General features: G+C 40.6%; 1 protein-coding gene across 1 annotated transcript in view; it reads left to right on the top strand.

The window, feature by feature from the left end:
• Positions 1-22,068, top strand: part of GRM8 (glutamate metabotropic receptor 8) — a 687,390-nt gene that overhangs the window by 450,584 nt on the left and 214,738 nt on the right. Inside the window, exon 6 of the mRNA XM_061640177.1 lies at positions 6,982-7,182. Within this exon, the coding sequence (XP_061496161.1) occupies positions 6,982-7,182 (201 nt within the window). The remainder of the gene's footprint in view (positions 1-6,981; positions 7,183-22,068) is intronic.

The raw sequence follows: 22,068 nt of genomic DNA, 5'->3' as shown, positions 1-22,068 counted from the left end.
CTAGCTGGCACAAACTTGATATATATAATTACAAAAGGAAGAGATGTCTCTGAAGTGATGGTGCTGTGGCATAGTGTGGACAAGCGACATGCTGTAGTCAACTGTTGCGCCCCTACTGATGAACATTTACTAAAGGATTTAAGCAGTCTAAGTGGGACATTTGTGAATGATGTGCAAATTCCAGAACGGCTTAGGTCCAGGCTATTTATCAGACCGTATCTCCCTATATGAGCCTGCCCGGGCCCTGAGATCCTCAGGAGAGACCCTTCTCTCAATACCCACATCTTCTCAAGTATGGCTAGTGGGGACTCGTGAGAGGGCCTTCTCGGTGGCTGCCCCTAGGCTTTGGAATTCCCTTCCTAGGGAGGTAAGAATGACCCCCTCCTTGCAGTCCTTCCACCGACAAGCAAAGACCTTCCTATTCCAACAAGCCTTTGGAATTGAAGGCTAAGGATAGGGCTTGAAGGGTGCTGCATTGCTAATGTCGATTATATTATTTTTAAACTAGTTTGAACTCTTTTAGCTATATGTGTGTATGGTTTTAATATTGGAAATAGTTTAATCTTATTTTTATGTAGATTTTGTATGTTTTTAATTATATGTATTTTTTAACTGGAAGCCGCCATGAGTTCCAGTTTTGGAAAACTGGTGGGGTATAAATAAAGACAATAATAATAACAACAACAACAACAACAACAACAACAGGCATACGTCACTCTAAAATTTGATGATAAACTGAGGTTTGGATAGGGTATGTGTGTTACAGGAGTGTGTTAGTGTTATGTTAATTTTTTTTACCAACTCTTGGTCATGAATTTACATATTAACATTTCTTATATTCTTTTTTTAAAGCAGCTTTGGATACTTATTGTAGAAGAGCAGGATATAAAAACTAAACAAGTAACCCTAGCAACAAAATAATAAACTATTATTGGATGTAATAGTAAACTAGTGCATCCTGTAACCTGGACACTATTGGTTGAATCCAGCACTATGTGTGAAGTTTGGCCCATGCAGGGGGACTTCCCATACCTCTCCTCTCCTAGTGTACTCCCAAAATCTGCTCCAAAGAGTGCCTACAACCTCTGGATCAGATTTTGAGGGTGCATGGGGGCTGCAGTGGTGAAATGTTGGGAATACTTAAAATATATAAAATATCTGCTACTGTGCAATATAAAAAGGGTAATGCTGAAATGAAATACATTTTGTCATACAAAACTACTATAATTGCTTGATACTAATTTGTAGCTCAAAAATGAGTCAGCTTATCTTAGATAGTGTTTTCTATAATGCAAGAGGAATCTGAAAATATTTTGCTATACCATCTCATGGATTTTACTCTTGAAATAGAGAGGACTTTCAACAGGATTAGATCCTTGACGATAAGAGGGTCAACAGTTTCTCACTGTTGCTAATCCTAATAATCATACATAACAATACCACAGATTTGCAATGGCATGATTAGTATGCATTTACCTGGAGATTGTTTGGATTTTTTTATCTTATTAGCAGCAAGCCCATGGCTGAAAAGTAAGTGGGCTGTGACTAGCCATAGGAAAGAAGGAGCTGCATCTGTGCGCTTAAAATAAGAGTGCCTTTTGTGAAAGTGGCTTTTTCATAGTAGCTGAAAAGGGGGAGACTTCTGTTTGAATAGGTATGATTAGACAGATTATGGATAACAGCTAAAATGATCAAATTTACTAATTTTGCACATGTGATACAAAATAAAGACAGATTTCATATGCAGTCCCTTTAATAGTATTTTGGGATGGAAAAGCAGACTATAAACAATTTAAGAACTGTATCTCTGTGACTTTTGTGTTAGTTAATCTGCATCAAATCGTAATTTAGATTTGTGATGTGTTGGTTTTTCTTCCTTTTATATTTTTCAGTATCTAATAGGTTTGGTTTTTTAAAATTTTTATATGAGTATCTCAATAACGAAAAATCAGAATTTAACTTCTGTCAACTGAAGCTTGGCAGAAATATGAACAACTTTGCATTATCCCCCTAAACTGAAATAGTTGTGCGTAGACCTCAGTTTTGAGTCTGACATACTAGTTTTTTGTTTTGTTTAAAAATAGGGAAGCAGAAACCATTCTTAAACACAATGACAGATGGTGGCACCACTTGGCACGAAATACACCTTCTTTCCAGTTTGTTATGTTTATCAGACCATAGATGTAGATAAAATAAAGGTATTCTCTCCATTTCATTTAAAACAGGGTGAAAGAATGTTATAAAAATATCCTATAAATAACGTTAGCCAGCTGTTTGGTGAGAGTCACTAAGCTGAAAATGGAGGCTCTGGAAACAACCGTCTGTTTAGTCTCTCATCCTTGAAATGTTCTCCCTATTTACCATCCTAGAATGAAAGAAAGTGGTGAGAAGTGTGGCTAACTGGACAATAATTAGAGGTGGTCATATTTCTATCCTGTAGAATTTATTTTTGTTGGTCAATAAATTTGAGCCTTGTGTTACCAGGCAGCATGGATCTAACTAAAGACTTGCCTCCATCATGGCCTGATGCAGATATTTGGCCCCAGACCCTTGTCTCAGAGGACCTCAATGGGAGTTGTTGCCTGGCAAATGCCAACTAAGGAAGACTTGGCTCCATCATGGGCTCAGTGAGGTCCAGCTGCTTAGTCCCACTCACTGCAGAGTTCCTCTGTGGGCTTGCTTGCCTGACAACGCCAGGAAAGACTGACAATGAGAGTTCAATAATGCTGCCCAAATACACCTAGCACCATGTTATTTCAATTATATGTGCAAATATTTTTGAAAGTCATTGCATTTTCCAAATCTTTTGTAAGCCACTTTGAGAACTTTGTGGGGCTGTAAAGCAGGACATGCATATTTTATATAAAGAAGTAAATTAAACATGCATATGTGCACTCACACACATATGTCTCTTGTACCAAATAACATTACTTGAAGATGAGTTTGCTGCTTTTTTTTAATTGTCAGCTTCTTGTTTGTATTTATTGGGGGACTTTAAATCACTAGGATTTTATGAGTACTGTTTAAAATAAATAGGGGAAAATGCAGGGATATAAGGGTTATACTGGCTTGGATCAAAAGATCTGCACTTACCCATTCACATATGAAGATTTCTCCCTTTGTTGCCACCAGTCTCAGCTGCTCAAGAGTATTGAGGAAACTTCCACAGTATTGTGTGATTAGGGTTGCCATACAGTGGCGTCAGGGTGCGCACCGCACCCAGGTGACACCCTGAGGGGGGTGACACCAAGAGCCGCCCCGCCCCGCACCATTGGCCAGCAAAGGAGCCAAGAAGTGCTCCGGGTCAGTGCAGCCAACTCCTCCTTGGAGGCAGGCGGGCGAGACCAACAGCAGGTGCCCGCTCGCTGGCGGTGAAGCCAGGACGGGCCTTCCACCACCAGCCTGGAGCGCATGGTGAGTGCGTGCATGCACGTGCACAAGACCAGCCACCCCCATCCATGCCCTGGGAGGGCATGCGCCGGAGGTCCGCACCCCCCCGCACTCCCGCTAGTGACGCCGCTGTTGCCATATTGCCTGGTTAGCCAGGTTTTACCCGGATCCTAGCCATGCTATCTGGTGCCTGCTTAGCCCATTAGGTGGCCTAGATTCCTGGCTTTCATTACTTTTTTTAAAAAAAGCAAGTCTCTACCCTTGTGGATTGAGCGATACAAGGCAAAATGCAGAGGTAGTTTTCTGGCCATTTTGTGAGAAATCAGACTACTCCCATCTTCCATTGTTCTTAGCCGATGAGGGAGACCATAGCTCTGCTGGGAAAATCAAGAATTTAGCCTGCCTGCCTGCTGCATATGCAGAATACAGGCAGTTCAGAAAAGTGCACATACTCACTTGATCAACACATGCAGCTCCACCCCTGATCAAGATACTTTCTGCAAGGAGAAGCAGCGTTCATCTCATTTGCCTCTGTGTCTCAGGGTATGTGTCTTAAGTGGTGAATGCAATGGGAGGGTCTGCCTGCCATCATATAGAATAAAGGGGTTTGAATCCACCAAATGCTCCCTCCCCTGAACAAATACAAGATATAAAAGCAAACTTCTCTGTAGAAAAGGCTGCAGTATTAGCATTTGTTTATTTCGACCTTGCCCAACCCTGTTAAATGGTGCTTGCTCTCAAGTAAAGTTGCATTGGAATGTTGCCTCACTCACCCTGTTGCCAGCAGAGCCACTGTTCAGCAATCCAGAAAGGGCTAAACAGTATTTTTTTATACATATCCTTCTTCAAAATGACTGGCAGGCATCTCCCCACCAAAGATCACCCTACTTCATTTCCTCCCCATGGATGGATATGTGTGTGTGTGTGTATAAATACACACACACACACTGCAATGGGATGGTGTAATCTCCCTCCCCCTTAATGCCAATAGGAATGGAACAGTTGCCTTGTCTAATGTTGGCACAGCTTGCCAAGTTGCTAGAATTCGCTGAATTATAACTATTATTTTTAAAAGAGATGCCAGCACTCAAGTCTTCATCAAGTCCTTTATCATAGAAGGTTGTATATCCCATCTCTCTGATCTGGTTTGTGAGAATTAGTATCCTAAAGACACTTCTCACTTGCTAAGACTCTGCTCTCTTTAGATAAGATAATTGAACTGATAATACAGTAGGGCCCCACTCATATGGCGGGTTACGTACCAGACCCCTGCCGAAAAAAGGAACTCATTGAATAGAATGGCACGCAATGCAAGAAAACCGCTGTAAAAGTGGAACAAGCGCTGTATGAGTGGGGCTTTAGTCTAATTGCGTCTACAATAATTGAGACCGCCGCATTAGTGAAGCGCCGTAAAGCGAAGTTCCATGAAGTGGGGCCCTACTATATTGAAATCTTGATTTATATCTGTGTTACTTTTTGTAGTGGTTTGTTCAATTCGCATTCCTGAATTGTTGGTACAAGCAACCAGGGCTGATGTCAGGCATGACTGGGCCGTTGGGCACCAGCCTGCCCCAGGCCTGTGGCGCCCACCTGCCTGCCCCACCTATCTTTCCCATTGCCTAATGTGATTTCCATGTGCACACAGTGCGCATGCCTGCCATCAACCAAGATGGTGGCAGAGGCATCAGCCCCTTAGGGAAGCCTCTATTGCAATTTTGTTTATTGGTAGGCATGTGCGCGCAGCGTGCACAGCATTCATAGCAACAGGAGAGGTACCTGGGACATGCATGTGGGCTTATTGAAACCTGCACGGGCTGTATGGGGGGGGTGCCTGGGAGCTTCTCCTCTGCATTCTGCAGCAAGGTTGGGAGTCGACACTGCCATGGATCGTGGAACGAGAGTGCTACCCTCCCACCCTGAGGAGCCCTTCAGGGGCCCTTCTGGATCACAGGGGCCCTCAGCCAGGGCCCAACCTGACCGCCCTCTGGTGCCAGCCTTGCAGGCAACTTCTCAATCATAATATTGCTTTTAATTAATACTTTGCTGGTGTTTTATGTTGGATATTTATACTGCTGCATTGACTTGTTTTGTTTGTTTCTGTTTTGTGTTTTTATTATGTTTTTACATCGATGGTGTATTTTTATTGTTTTTATTATGTTTGTAATCTCCCTGAGCTCTCTTTTTAACAGTGGAAGGGCAGAATATAAATGCTCTTAATAAATAAATATTCCATAGTGTTGGAAACTAGAGTCTAGGGCATTTAAGGCTAAAAATGTCAGGGTTTTTTTTTTAAGTCCTGACATCCTTCCTCAGTTTTTGGTGGGAATTACTAGGCACAAAAACAAAACAAATTGACAATGCAACTTTTAATATGCTTAATTTGCAAATTAATGTGAAAATATGAAAATTAGCCTGCCCGGATTTGTGGAACTGAAATGTGGCAACCCTATGTGTGATGTGATACAGGAAGCCTCAGCTGGGGATAGAGGATCAAATCAGCGATCCCTCTGGAAATGCTTGTGCTTGCACAAGTGATCTTTTCCAAGCCAACGTAAGTACCCCGAGCAGTACATCTGCCGTCTGATTTTGGAACATTGTGGTTAGGACTAGATCATATTTGTCGATAAGAAGCTTATGGAAGGATGATCTTGCCTTAGTACTTGGATGTGATGACTTTGTCCCTCCCAACTTTCAGTGTGACTGGCACTTCATGAATGAAGTCCCTTTTTGTTCATCATATTCTAGAATCCCACCAGTAGGAGTGTAAATATGCCTATTGGCTTTCCTCATAGCATCCTGTGGCCCTTTAATGTTTTGCTTTTGCATAGGAGATCACCTTTCTTTTGCCTAGAAAATTTCTTGTAGTTCTACATATGTTTCTCCTGAGCAAGACCCTTTAAATTAATTGTGAATGTTGCTTTAACCAACATTCATTAGCAATTTTACCCCTAACCATTTGACATCAGTTGCCTAGGAGGCTCTTATTATTCTTCCAGCACTACAGTATAATTGCTTGCCAGGAAATTCCTACTACTTCTGTCCTCATAGTTAACAACTGAGCTACACCATGGATGTTAACTAAAGAAATGTCACATTGATTTTGTTATTGATTCTGTGATGGATTTTGACTGCAGAATCTTGTTGCAGAATTTGAAATGTCCCAGTCTAGAATGGAGGAGAAATGTGTACAGTTGGTATTTTAATATGAACCCACCTAATTTACACTTCTCTGAAAGTTGTTATGCAGTTGTCTAACCAAAACATGGGTACAAAAAAGTTTATATTTGGGGAATGGTGTGTACAAAAATGTATATATCCATGAAAAATGCATTGTATTAAGGGAAAATGCATAAAATTATGTATGGATTGTCATATGAAATTTTATTTTAAAATTTGCAAACTGATTTAGAAATGGGATAAACTGAATTGAAGACTGGAAACTGAAGGAAACCCAACTGAACAGATTTTGTCCATCCCTCTTCCAGTGCATAGATCTGGATCACTTGCTCTAGAATTACCTGTTGGAGCCCTGCTGCCAGCTGTGGAAAAAAATAATAATGTTTGGATCTGTTTGCCTCCTCTTTTCCATAGGATTGGAACGAATTGCAAGGGATTCTGCATATGAGCAAGAAGGAAAGGTCCAGTTTGTCATTGATGCTGTGTACTCCATGGCGTACGCATTGCACAACATGCATAAAGATCTTTGTCCTGGATATATTGGCCTGTGTCCACGAATGAGCACTATTGATGGCAAAGAGCTGCTTGGTTACATTCGGGCTGTGAACTTCAATGGTAAGTTTGCACTATGGTAATGGTAAGTCTGTACTGTTTTTATCTCTTCTAAATATACTTCAGATATGTTTTGATCTCTGTATAGGACACTGTCAAACACAGGATTAGAAGCAACTTTCTCCCTTAAAACAAAACCCTAAAATGTATGTTTTCCCACCGAGCTTCGAAACCTCAAGTGTATTTTTTTCCCCGCCAGTTAATGTTAAGCTTTGCCTGCAAAAGGCAGAAGTTAAAAATAAGTCTCTGTGTCAATCAAAATGGTGAGGTGGAAGATGACTGTTCTCGAAGCAAGTCCTGCTTATAGACCAACCTTCTCTGGCTGTGATAGCTAACATGCTCATTAAGGAAAAAGAGATGGCAAGCTCTCTCTTTTTAATTGCCTTTCAGCTAGCTGAATGATTTCCCTGTAGTAGAAGCACATTTGAAACTGGCTTCATCTTTTAAAGATGGCTAATGGAAAAATCGGTTCTCTTTTTTAAACTCCATTGTGTTTGACCTTAGTGATTTAGCCATATTCAATGACTACTGCTGTTTTTTTAAAGCTGTATTGCATAAAGTACTTTATAGCTGGCAACTGCCTGCTAGGGAAATATGATGTGTTGTTGTATAATGTATATTAGTTTGATGAGAAGAACAAGAGGGTGAAAGAAATTTCCTAAAAGTTCCCATTCCCTCCTGGAAAGTCAGAGTTGTGCTAGATTAGACATTTTATGTTGCTTTCAAAACAAATGACAGAAGGTTCTTTACAGAATAACTCCTTTTGCCAGACATGCCTGCAAACTACAGAAAGACTTGCACTGTTGATCACACTCCACTTCAGTGACCTCAGCTGCCAGTCTTCTTTTGTTAATAATAAAAAAAAAAGCACAAGGTCATTTTCAATTTTGCAAAAAATAAGTAATCTCTCTCTTCCTTCCTTAGGTAGGTAGGCATGAATTTTCCCTCTACTGTCAGTCATATTGTTTTCCCACTCTTTGTAGTAACCTCTTTGCAAACAATGCTCAACTCGCAAACCTTCGCCAGGAAGGGACAATAACTGCTGTCTCCTTATTTATTATGTTGAAACAAGGTTTACTTGAAATGAAGATCCTTTGCTTGACTATTCACTGTTAGTAGTTGGTCTCTAATTCCACCCCTTGCAAAACTGAAATAGCTGTATTTTGAGTGCACAAAGAAAGCTTCAGGGATGAACACAAAAAGGTTGACAACTAGAGAAGCACCTACCTTTTTACTTTAAGGATTAACACGTTTTGTGTGAGTTATCAAGCTTACAGCGACTTTCTTTAGTGCCTTGTGTTTACTTGTGATTCTGTTTTAAGGGAAATTTTATTCCCCCAATGGCTTCATCCATGTCATATTCTGTGACACTTTCATGACAGCAGAGTGATCATATTCTCCATAGCACAGTGAACCGATATAATTGATATGACATTGGATTTTGTTTAGTTATGTTTCCATAACTTACAATTTGAACACAGAAAATCATTTCACTCAATGCGATCTAAATGGGGATAACACATCAGTGCTTGTCACAGGATGAGGGTACAGAATGATTATTTGTCATTTTCTGGCTATAAATCTAGCAGTTTATGCTGACTATAAATCCAACAGTTTATGCTCTTACGTTTGGTTTTGAGGCATCTAGCAATCAAAAAGAAAGCAAGGCATACTGAAAACAGAATCAACTGATTTTTATACATAGAAGTATTTCAGTGACTAATCCAGTTTCATATAGAAACCTGGGAGCCCTCAGTTTCTATAACATTTCAGAGTGCTTTATTGAAATGATAAAACAGATGACTGAAAGGAACTCCTTAGCGCTATATAACATGCAGACTTAGGCTATTGTGATGTTATATATTTAGCTGCTGGTGTCCTAGATTTGTAGCTAGTGGGAGAAATAGACTATAAATAAAATTTGCTGGTCATTTGGTTCAGAAGCCTATGTGGTTACTTGCATTTTTTTCTGAATTAAAAATTAGGACAAGAGTCAGCATGTTAGAGCCATATAAGAGTCAGCATGTTAGAGCCATATAAATCCTGTAGAAAGAAGCAGGTATGTGCCAAGGAAGGCCTAGTAGCATATGATCCTGTCACATTTGTATTGAGAAGGTTTAGAAGGCTATCTAAATATTGAAATATTATTTGAGACCTTGGCTTGCAGGTCTTGTGTCCAGTCAGACCTCTTCACTGACCTTCCACTGACAACTCGGAAACTTCAACTGGTCCAAAATGCAGCAGCCAGATTACCGGCTGGGGTTCCATTTAGATCTCATATAACACTCTTTTAAAACAGCTGCATTGGTTGCCAATTTGTTTCTGGACCCAATTCAAGGTGTGCACATTAGTGTTTAATGCCCTAAATGACTTAGGCCCCAAATATCTGAAAGACCACTTCCTACCCTCCAGACCCTCTCAGGAGATCAGCAGGAGAAGCCCTCTTGGTAGTCCCATCACCCTCAGAAATGTGGGCATGGGGTGGCTGCCTGGGAGAAGATATTCTCTGTGGCAGCCCTAAGTTGTGGACCTCCCTCCCATCTTGTACTTTTGCTTTACAGTTTTTTGGCAAATGCTGAAGATGCATCTCTTTACCCTGGCCTTTGACACTTTAGATGTATATTTTTACCACACACCATATTCTTGTGATTGTAATTTGTTTTAAAATGTTTTTAATGTTGAACTTTAAATTGCTGTGACCTGCTCTGGGACATTAGGGTGAAGGGCAGTTAATAAATGAATAATACATACATGTAATACCAGGGCCGGCTCCAGGCATACCGGGGCCCTTGGGCACCAGCCTGCCCCAGGCCCCTCCACTCCCCTTTCACGATCTGTGGCAGGAGCCACGGATTGCAGGACAGGAGCTTCCAAACCGCCCACCATCCCCCCACTATCCCCCCGCTTCACCTACCTTTCTCTGCTGTTTTTTGCAGCTGCACGCACTGTGCGCACAGGGTTGCCATCAATCAAGATGGTGGCCAAGGTTTCCGTAAGGGGCTGAAGCCTCTGCTGCCATCTTGGTTGATGGCAACCCTGCTCGCACTACAAAAAACAACAGAAAGAAAGGTAGGTGAAGCAGGGGGATGGTGGGCAGCTTGGAAGCTCCCCCTGTCCTGTGATCTGCGGCTCTTAAGTAGGACATATTGACGGAACATTTGTTATAAGGGTATGTAACCCTGGCTATGATGACTAGCCCTGGTGTATCTGATGTTGCAGCACTGATGAAACGATTTATTTTATTTTTCTAACAAAATTTATATATTGCTTGATTGCAAAAATCCTCTAAGAGGTTTACAATTTTTTTAAAAAAATATCAATAAAACAAGTAAAAACAAGTAATTAAAACATTTTTAGAACAAATAAAACGGTAAGATACTAAAAAGATTTAAATACATCAACATCTATGTAAGTATGAACCTGGTTAGTCCCTTGGGTGGATATATACATACACAGACACATACGTTTATATGAGGGGGGGGTATTTCAGGAATCCTGAAATAATTATAGAAGGTCAGACCTCTGGAATCATTGGAGAAATGTGTTACTGCAGCTGTCATGCAACACTTCTGTCTGCGTGCTGTTGTGGGATGATGGAGGGGAGGGAAGCATATTACATACCTGTATAAGCATTGTGCTTGATGAGATCCTTAGTATGCATTTCTCTTCTGTGGATTCAGGCAAAACTGAAACATTCATTCATATAGACATATTTTGCTCTAAGGCAGTTCTATAAAGTGATTAAGCTGTCAGCCTCTTTCCTTATCAAGGATAAGCAGGCAGTGTATACGGAATAGATACTTCCTTGGGGCAATAGTAAAACAGCAATAGAATTGATTGGCCTGCCCATTGCTAAAGCTGCTCCTCTGAAGCAAAACTTGCTTCAAAAAAACAGTGCTGAGGAATTGCTGAAAGGCCAGTTTCTCTTTGCTTTCTGGGCTATCACTTTTCGGTGGTAATCTAAGCTATTCTGGGCCTGGTTTCCATGTAGCACTGAACTATGGCTTAGTGCAGGAGTAGTCCAATGTGGTGCCCTCCATATGTTGTTGAAGTACAGCTTTCATCAGCCCAACCAACATGGTCAATGATCAGGGCTTATGGAAGTTTTAATCCAGCAACTTTTCAACAGACAAAATATAAAATAACTTCACTCAATAAAACAAAACAGAATATGATCAGACATGTACTCACCCTGTGACCTTCCTCAGTGCTCACCATCCCTCATTATTAACTTTCAGGAGGAATTTAAAAACTTTTCTGTTCACCCAGCTGGTGTTTGTGTGTTTGACATACTATATATATATAATATGGATTTATAGTATAACCAACAATTTTAAACAATGAAAAATCATATGAAAAAGTCAAAAGCAACTACACCAAATAAGGCTAATAATTATTATTATCTGGCCATAGAGTGCTACATATGCATATTTTTTAACCAAAACGGACACTCAAAGGATATAGGCTCGCCCTCCAAGTGGAACATCCAAAATTAGTGCAGTAATGCATTATTAAAAAGGGCTATACTTCCCTGAGTCTGTGCTGGCTCATAATGGTTTAGGGAAACTTCAAACCATGGTTTACAATCCTGGCTTGTCTCCATAAATTTTAGTTAGTGTTTGAACTACAGTTTTTGATTTGGATGAAAGAAATAACTGTGGTTAAATGATCTCCTTGGGCCAACCCAGGAGAGGCATGCATGAGCTGTCATATTTAGAGATGGAAAACTGATTTCCACGTTAATGTAAACCCTGATATTTGTTAGTTAAGCATTACCTGGGAAATGTGGGAAAATGCCTTCCTGGGTTCCTTTTGGGAGAAAGGGTGAGATATAAATTTAATAATAAATGAGTTAAAATAAAATAAAATGAAAAAGAGCGGAGAACTCCATGTCAAAAGTGGACTGCTTCTCTAGCATACCTAAGTCTCCATATTTTGTTCCCTACATGCTGTCTCCTAAAAAAAAATCTGGCTAGGTCCTATATTTGTAAAACTATATACTTCCTCACATAAATTAATTAGATTTTCAAGATCTTATTTTGAAACCCTTGTATGTTTATCAGCAAAACCATTGTTATCCAACCAATTAAGCAAACAAAAGACAGAAGCTATAAACATAGAAGCTTGAGGGGTGCCTTATCACTAGAGATTACATCTTTGTCATTAGATAAATCTTTGTCACTAGAATTCACTTGGCCAGGAGTGCTTTCTGCCAGCTCTGTCTGATTCACCAGCTATGACTGTTCCTGGATAAGGATAGCCTGACCACAGTAGTTCATACGTTGGTAATCTCAAGGCTGGATTACTGCAATGCACTCTATATGGGGCTGCCCTTGGGCCTGGTCCAGAAGCTCCTCCTGATACAGAATATGGCAGGTGGATTGCTGATGGGGACAGATAACATGTGAAAACATTGTTAAAACATCTGCACTGCCTGCACATCTGCTACCAAGCCAGGTTTAAGGTTCTTGTGTTAATTTACAAAACCCTGAACAACTTGGGTCCAGGGTATCTCAGGACTGCCTGAACCCTTATATCCCAGCTCAATCGCTGAGATCATCTATAGGAAAGTCTTTGGTTTCCCTCCAAATTGGTAAGACTTACCAAGACTTGGTAAGATTTCATGGTGACAACATGAAATCAAGCCTTCAGTGTTATTGGCCTAGTCCTGTGGAATACTAAATTAAATATTCAGTATGAATTTTTAAACATTTGCTAAAGACTTTCTATGCCATCAGGCTTATTCAAATAATCAAATACAAACTTTTTAAAAAAAATTTACAGTTAGTAGATCATCTGAAATTTCAGTTATTTTATATTTGTTGTATGCCACTTTGATAGTTTAATAAATATCTAATACTAATAAATAATCAAATTCATACATTATATTGTTTACTTTTTATAGGGCCTTTCTGGCATATGTGAGAACTCGTACTATACTTGTGAATGGAGATTTCCAAGTTCCTGAGCCGTTCCTCAACAGAGTCACTGTTTGTGGTTTTGCATATATCCCATCCTCCCTCATTTGACTGTTCATGTGAGCAAACCACTTGCAAGATCAATTAAATGTGTACAAAAGCAATGGAATGGAATCGGTTGTATGAATCAGTCCTAAGGCAAAGGATTAGTGGGCATTTGTATGTTGCATTAATTTTTTTAATTACATTAACTTAATGTGTGATGCATGCAAGCAACATATCTCACATCTGTACTCCCAAAAATTAGGCTACCTGTGCTATGAGGAATGGTGTTCAATCCTAGCTAGCTAGAAAATGAATGAAAAAAATAGCTCTAAAACATTTTTTTCCTTCCAAAAAGCATGCAAAGTTGGAGAGGTTCAGACTGGAGTCTGAGAAGTAACGGGGGCAGTATTCTCAGTTCAGGAATTGAGTTACTACCTGTATTTCTTGGGATTTGGCTCTACAGTATAATTTTCAAAGCAATATTTAGTTGTAACTGGACCAACAAAAAAGCTTCATAGTGTGCAGTGCTAAACAATAGTAGTGACTGTGATCATTGAGTACTGAGGCTGTGGAGCATAATTCCCCTGGAAGGGACACAAGATCACAAGTCTAACCTTCAAACTGTCACATAGACCATTAGAGACACATTGAAGTTGTGCTAATGGTATGCATCATATTCATAGTATCAGAGTGTCATGGTATCAAGAGAGTTCTCAAACCAGTGCCTCCATGACTCAGCCTATGATACCTTACCTCCTGCACCATCAGAACTCTGGTTCCTTAGCAAAGCAAGCAAGAGTGATCTGTTGACCAGTGCTCTTCAACCTTGGTCTCTTGATGTTGCTGGACTACACTTTCTATCGTCCTTACCTAGTGGTCTGGTATATTTGGACCTGTAATCCACCAATATATTGGGACCCAAGGTTGAAGAACCTTGCTCTAGGCCATGGGTATAGCATGAGATTTGACAACTGATATCACAGACCACTCTGGACTAGGGATGAAAAGATCTGTCAATTTTTGTTCTCAGTTTCTCATTTTTCCAATTTTGAGTTCAGTTCTCCACATTTCTGCAGCAGTTTGCAAAATTCTCCAGCAGAGATAATTTTAGTGCAGATTTCTCCCAATAAACACATTTTAGGCAGTTTTGACTAATGTACACATTTTTGAAAGCATTGTTTCATCATATAATGAAGTTTTGTATGTTATTTTCATGAATATATTCCTTTTTATGCACACATTGGTTGGTTGGCGAACTGCATTGCAAAATTTGAGTGTGAATTTTGAAGGCTGGCTGTGTTTCGGTTCTCATGTTGTTTTGGAAAGTGCAAGTTTGATAGATTTGGCTGGACATGAGGACTGAATTGAATTTTGCACACATCCCTACTCTGGACCCACCTGACCCTATAAACCCCTGCTATCCAAGCCAATTCCTCAGTATGATCAATTCATTCTTGAAAGAAGCTTCTGATCAGATTCCACATACCTCTCCCGACCTTTCTCCACCTCTTTTTGTATTGCACACCTACTTGCCTTCCTTCTCCAGAATCTGACAACCAACCATCATCATTGGTCATATCATCTTGCTTCTGGGCCTTTGAATCGTGCCTATGCCAGAATCATATCCCCTCTCTTTGAGATTGGCAAAAGCCTGAAACAAAATCATGTTCCACTTCCAAATGTTTCTTCCAGTGAATCTGTCTGCAGTGCCAGTGCATTGTTCTACACTAGAGTAGCACTAGAGTGTACCTGAACAGTTAGTAGCTGGAGCAGCAACATGTATTGCTGTTGTTGATTTTATGTCTATTCAGTTATTTATAGCCTGGTTATGGGACTGAATCGGCCTTGGTTGCCCTTTATCAGGAGAAGGATGGGGAGTGCGACCCTGTTATTCTTACTTGATCTCTCAGCGGCTTTTGATACCATTGACCATGGTATCCTTCTGGGCCGACTAGGTGAGATGGGTATTGGAGGCACTGTTTTACAGTGGTTCCGATCCTATTTCCAGGGTCGCTCTCAGAGAATAGCATTGGGTGACTGTCTTTCGCCCCCCTGGCAGCTGTGCTGTGGGGTGCCGCAGGGTACCATCTTGTCCCCCATGCTGTTTAACATCTATATGAAGCCATTGGGAGCAGTCATCAGGAGCTTTGGGGCGAGGTGTCAGCAGTATGCTGCTGATACCAGCTCTATTTCTCCGTGACATCTGAATCGGGAGAGGCCGTACAAGCCCTGGACCGCTGCCTGGACTCGGTGGTGGGCTAGATGAGGGCCAGTAAACTGAGTCTGAATCCTAGCAAGACAGAGGCATTGTGGGTTGGTGGTTCCCGAGTTTGGATAATCGGTCAGTTGCCTGCTTTGGATGGGGTCGTACTCCCTCTGAAAGAGCAGGTCTGTAGCCTGGGGGTGCTCCTGGATACATCTTTCTTGCTAGAGGCCCTGGTGACCTTAGTGGCTAGGAGTGCCTTTTACCAGCTTCAGCTGGTGAGACAGCTATGGCCGTTTCTGCACCGGGATAGCCTGACCACTGTTGTCCATGCACTGGTAACCTCCAGGCTGGATTACTGTAATGAGCTCTATGTTTGGCTGCCCTTGAGGTTGGTCCAGAAGCTGCAGCTGGTGCAAAATGCGGCGGCGAAACTGCTCACTGGGGCAGGGTATCAGCAACATGTCACCCCGCTGCTGAAAGAATTGTACTGGCTGCCCATTTGCTACCAGGGCAAGTTCAAGGTTCTAGTTTTGGTTTACAAAGCCCTGTTGTAAACCACCCAGAGAGCTTCGGCTATGGGGAGGTATAGAAATTTAATAAATAAATAAATAAATAAAATATACAGCTTGGGACCAGGATACCTGAAAGAAGGTCTTACCCCTTATATACCCAGTCGATCACTGCGCTCTGCAGGTAAGGGCCTCCTGCAAATACCATCTTATCAGGAGGTTCGTTCTGCACAATATAGGAAACGGACCTTTAGTGTGGCAGCACCTACCCTGTGGAATTCCTTCCCTTTGAATATTAGGCAGGCGACATCTCTGCTATCTTTTCAGCACCTTTTGAAGACTTTCCTCTTTCAACAAGCCTTTTAGGTGGAGACCTATCCCAGTCTGCGTCTGTGTTAGAATTGATTTTTAATATGTTTTTTTAATAATGTTTTTAACCCTTTTTTAAAGTTGTTTTTTTTAAATGTTTTTAACACTGTTTTGTTTTAATGTATTTTAAGATCTGATTTTATGATGTTTTAAAGAGTTTTTAGCGCTTTGTTTGCCGTCCTGGGCTCCTGCTGGGAGGAAGGGCGGGATACAAATTAAATAATAAATAAATAAATAAATTTATATTTTTATTCAATCCCATTCTAACAAAAAGCAAATGTGAACTGCATTATTAATCTCCGGTCATCTATCTGCAGAATCTCTACCGACAGTATAAGTGGCATTTCACGTTATAGATTGCCTATGAGAACTGTTCAATGTGCTTTTGTGCTATGGATTTTTAGAAATTATTTTGAAACTCAAAACATCTAAAATAATTTCTGACAAATCTCATAGAAACAAGTAATAACTCAGTGGGTAGCAGATAGGTAACAGGAAGTGCTACAATAGTTTACAGCAAGTTAAACAAGTTAAAATATACTTTTGACTACTTGAATGTTTGGAAACTGGAATGAAAGGGTATGATTTAATGATGATAAAGCTGTGTGATATGTGGCTGGGGTGTTTCCTTTTTGCAGAGGCATTTCTTAGGTTGAATTCTGTTTATTCACAGATGAATTCTCTGCTGTGGAGCATCTTTTCTACTCTGCACTTCATTGGAATGTGGCACATGAGCATGGGCAGCAAATTTCAGTTTTGGCATTTTAATTAGAAGAGCAATGTGGAGAAAGTCATTGTTTCTCGGTCTAAATCTTAAGATTCATGAATGTTATTGCAAACCATTCTGCAGAAGATAATGTAGTTTTCTGTGTGTTGGATACTTTGGTGGAAGCAGAGGATGAAAACTATAGCTTGTAAGAGAAAGAAAATATTCAGACAATCACTGAAAATGTCACAAGTAAGATGAGATCACACCTGCTGTCTCTGACATATTCTGTATAGAGAATCTACATACATACAATTTCTGTAAGTGATATAGAAAGCTACGTGCCTGAAGGTTGTTAAGAAAATCAAAGTGTGGCAGTCTGGGTCAGGGACTGTGGTTGTGATTCTCTCTCTCTCTCTCTCTCTCTCTCACTCACTCACTCACTCACTCACTCTCTCTCTCACACACACACACACAAACACACACCATTGATTCAGTAGCAAGAGTAGGCTTCATTCTGAGAAGCTAGCCTATGTCTTTGAACCAATTTGTCAAATTAATATTGGGGATGGTAAATTCACCATATTTGAATACTGCCAAAGAACAATCAGAACTCATGGATGGGTACATCGGGCCTGCCTGGGAGTCCAGTTTGGCCCTCAAGGCCATTTTCCACAAACCATGTCCACCTGTCAATCAGCTGAGGGCTGGGTTCAGTTCTCTCTTGGCTGATCAAACAAGTGCTTGCAGCCAAAACAGGATTTAGCTCACTGCATGTCCTTACTAGGAACAAGCACACACAGCCAAGATGAGCAGCCCTGGGTTGTTTTTTTTGCAGGCATTGGCTATGAGAGGGAGGAGAAAAACAAAGGTACATTTTGCCTGCATTGGCAGAGCACAGGAGAACTCCTGCTGTTTGCCTGTGTTGGCAAAATGCACCTTTCTTTCTTCCCTCCCCATCACTTTATGGTAAGGGGAGAAAGAAAAGTGTCTTTGGCAAACATTGGCAAAGTTTAAACCTCAGAGTACACCTTGCTTAAAAAGGAGAAAGGGGCTTTGTTCCAGCAATGCTCTTGGAAACTTTGCACTTTTCACACCTCTGAAAGCCTGCATTTAAAAGCTGTGATAGGGAAGAGGTTTCCATTCCCCCTCCTCAAGCAAGGTGTGCTCCAAAGTTGAAAGGAGCAGCGGGGCTTGTTTCAAAGCCATTTACAAGCAGCAAAGGTCTTTCAGACAGCAACACACACACACACACACCGCTGTGCCTTAAATCCCAGCACTTGGAACTTCAAAATGCAGCATCACCCGAAGTCACTATTATCAGAAGAGTGACAGGCGGGCAATCCCACCCACTTATCAGATTTAGCCTGTCAGGGATTGGGGAGATAATGATCTGGCACACTGGTTGAAAAAGGTTCTCCACCCGTGTAATAAATGTATGTGGACAAATGTGGTGAGAACTGCCATTTGTTTCTCATTTCCAGAACAAGCTCTTGCTCGATACTGGTTCTCATAATCTGATGGAGTACTCAAATGAAATCTTCTCTGTGCCAAATCTAGAGGGTAAGACCACATGATGTTGATTTTACAGCTACAAAAATAATGTTAAAATCAGTTCATTGTGTAGCTGAGGGCAGGTATTTTAGCAGCACTGAGCATAAATATATGGCCACATAGAGACACACGCTGCTTGGTATACATGCCCTTTTTTAAATGGTTCTCGCAATTTCTTAATGCAGCAGCTATAGTGTGCTACCAGCAAGTGGGAGATAGCTTAAATGTGACCATTAGAATTAGCTGTTCCGTCAGGGAGTTTATTATCTTGTGTGACCAGTAGTACTTTTTGATGAAAATCCCTTTTCTGTTGTTTCAGATGAAAGATTTTCTGAATCTAGAAAAGAATGAATTACTAGGCATATCTACACCACAAGCTAACTTAAGAGTAATTCTATTTCCCAAGGAACCCTGAGAAGTGTAGCTCTGTGATGTGAGATCAGTGGTGGCGAAAGTCATATTGCTGCATGAAGTTGAGCCCAAATGGCATTGCCCTCTGCTCTGGTTAACACTTTGAAAGGTATTCCTTCACTATGTAGACACCAATTCATCTATTCCTCTCCCTCAATTGATCCCCAACTCATGGTCTATTGATCTTGCTTGCTCAGCAGCCTCACTAAACTATAATTCCCAACACTTTTGGGTGGATGGGAGGGGAGTGATAGCAGTTATTTTAATATGATACAGATATGCTTATGACCTCTTAATGTCTTGCAGAAGCAGCTGGCCAGGTGGGCAGAACCGCTGTTAGCTTCCTAGTAACTACATTGCTGTTGCTTACCAGGAGAGAGAGTGGTGAGAGAGTCGGTGGGGAAGTTGGCACAGGGTAAATGCACAGGCAGGAGCCCTGGGTTGGCTCTAGTTGCATTGCACTGACCCCCCCACTATTCCCCCTCTCCCTCCCGGTAATCAACAACCCCCTACCTGCTGAGAAGCTAGTGTAGTGGCTCAACCACACCGAGTGAGCTGTTTCTCTGTGTTAGATAATTTTAAGATGTGGTTCATGCTACAGTGCAATAAGTATTTCATTGGAGATAATAATTATTTGCAAAGGCCAAACTGAGCAGTATCCTTTGGAGAAAGTCTTATGCCTGGCAGGGAATTTGTAAACCTTTGAGCAAAGAGTCAGCTCCACTCCCTGCATCAGGCAGAATGGGATCTGACAGCATATATGCTCCCACTGTATGTTTAACTACTTTAATCCTGGCCAGCTGGATTGACAGTGCAAGTAGGTTGGCTGCAAAGGAGGAGTGCATGTTGGATCATTCCTGCTTCCTGTGTGTGTTTTATTCATGAAAATATCTTCATTATGAAATAAAAAAAGAACATCCAGATGTGACAGGAGAGAGACTACAGAAGGTCCTTTGAAGGACATTGATTGTTAGTGCAAAGAGCCTTCATCTCAGTTCATGTATGTCAATGGAAAATTGATAGCTAACTCAAGAAAACAATGGAAGTCATTCTTCAGGCAGGTCACCAACAGTGACAAATAGTCTATGTTCCTCCATTGAAGAGAAATCAGCACTGCTAGTGTTGCAAGGATTCAGGTAGACACAATTTTCTAAGGCAAGAATCACAGGCAGGATAAATTTATAATTAGCAGGCATTGCCTGTTTTGTCAGGGAACAGTTATTTAATTATTATTTATGTGCTCTAGCAAAGTTGGCATTTACAGAGTCAAATGCTTTTCAAATTTGTGCCTGAGTATGTTGGGCCTCACAGACTGTGTGAGCTGCAAAACCAAGGGAAGGAAATCCAAAATGCAATCTCCTTAATCAAGAATCAAGGCAACATTTCTACCATATCAAAGCAATGCCATGCACTATTTAGCATTTTCTCGTAGGAGAATGTGGTGCTGTGTTTGAGATGGACAGAATGTTGGAAATGGATTAGATTCAACTCAGCTATGAAACTCACTGAGAGCCCTTTAGCAAGGGACTGACTGTCAGCCTCACAGGGCTGCTACGAGGAATGAAACCATTTATGTTAGATGAGGTCCTTGGATAAAAGGTGGATGATGAATGTAATTAAAGGGGAAAAACACAGGTTGACAAGGAGAGTTGGATGACTTAGGCTGTGTCTGTACCAGCACAAATTCATTCAAATGCCATGTACCTCCATGCAAGACAAGGAATTAATTTCTGTCAGGGCTCACAAAGGGTAAGCATCATACGGAGTCGGACCATTGGTTTATCTAGCTCAGTATTGCCTACACTGACTGGCAGAGGCTCTCTAGGATTTCATACATGGTTTTCCCCCCAACCCTACCTGGAGATGCTGGGGATTGAACATGGCACCTTCTGCATGCAAAACATGTCTACCAATGAGCTATGGCCCATCTCTCCATTTTCAGTCCTGGAACTTATGAAGTAAGAATAGATAAACATGCTACTGAGCAGGTGAAGGGTGCAGTTGCCTCATTCTTGAATAGCTACAAAAAATTTTCAGTTAGGGAAAGGAGGTCTAGATCAGAAATACTGTTTTCTGACAATCTGGAGCCCCTGGCATTTCTTCTCTGTTTAAATAAGAGATAAATTATTTAATATAATAAACATATCTAAGTGGTTACATAAAAACTGTAATACGCAAGCACATTTAATACAATTTCCTAAAAACTAGATAATTGAGCAGTTTAGATACTGCATGAGACTGGCAAGCATGTTTTATGCATTGTAAAAATCTCAGTATCCCTATTCAAAAATGAAAAGGACTTTCTCTCAGTAATTCCAAGGCCCACCTTTATGAATTTTAGTCTGGTATTTTGAATGCAAAATACATTTTAAGTGTGGCTCATGAAAAACACAGGTTTGACTCTCCCGATGAAAGAAGGATAGCCATCATTCTCATGTTTCATGTGGCATGCAGTAAGGATGACACTCCTGAGTCTTTTCATTTGGATAATATTATTCTCCTTGAATTCTCATATTTCCTTCTTAATTTAAAAATTATATTATATGATTGTATTCTCCATTGGTTCTAGAGGATCAGGGTTACATGCACCAGTGAATTTTCACATTAAACAATCTATGCTAATTCTTTTAAAGCAATTAATTTTTATAATTATGTTGAAGTCTAATCTAATCAATACATTTGTTTCAGCTCCTGAAAATGGAGATGATCTTTTCTTGATACTTCAGTTTTATCAGCTTGCATTTTATTAGGTGATGCAGGGACTGGAATTTTTAAAACATTACCCTTGGACATAGAAGGAATATATAGCAACCAGGAAAGCAATAGGGCTCTATTCTATTCATTTTATAGAGAGAAAGAGAGAGTGTGTTTTCAAAAAAGATGTGATGCATCTGCATTTTATATACAGATAGATAGGTGAGTTCAAAATGTATTGTAAGAAGACTCCTTCAGAGAGATACACGTTTTGCTGCAGTTGAAGCTAAAGGTGGGAATCATACTCAAAGTCTACTACAATTGGAAATTCTCAGTTGCTTGGCAAATTTGTTAACTCAGAATCTGATTCCAATAGCCTTCTGATTGGTTCCCACATATATTGAACACTAGTCAATGTCACGCTGTGATAAGAAATTGATATCTTGGTCATGTGCTGCATTCTCTCTTTTTTCCATT

The sequence above is a fragment of the Rhineura floridana genome, chromosome 8 (assembly GCF_030035675.1).
Source record: "Rhineura floridana isolate rRhiFlo1 chromosome 8, rRhiFlo1.hap2, whole genome shotgun sequence".
NCBI classification, from domain to species: domain Eukaryota; kingdom Metazoa; phylum Chordata; class Lepidosauria; order Squamata; family Rhineuridae; genus Rhineura; species Rhineura floridana.
This window is presented reverse-complemented; position numbering and strand designations above follow the sequence as displayed.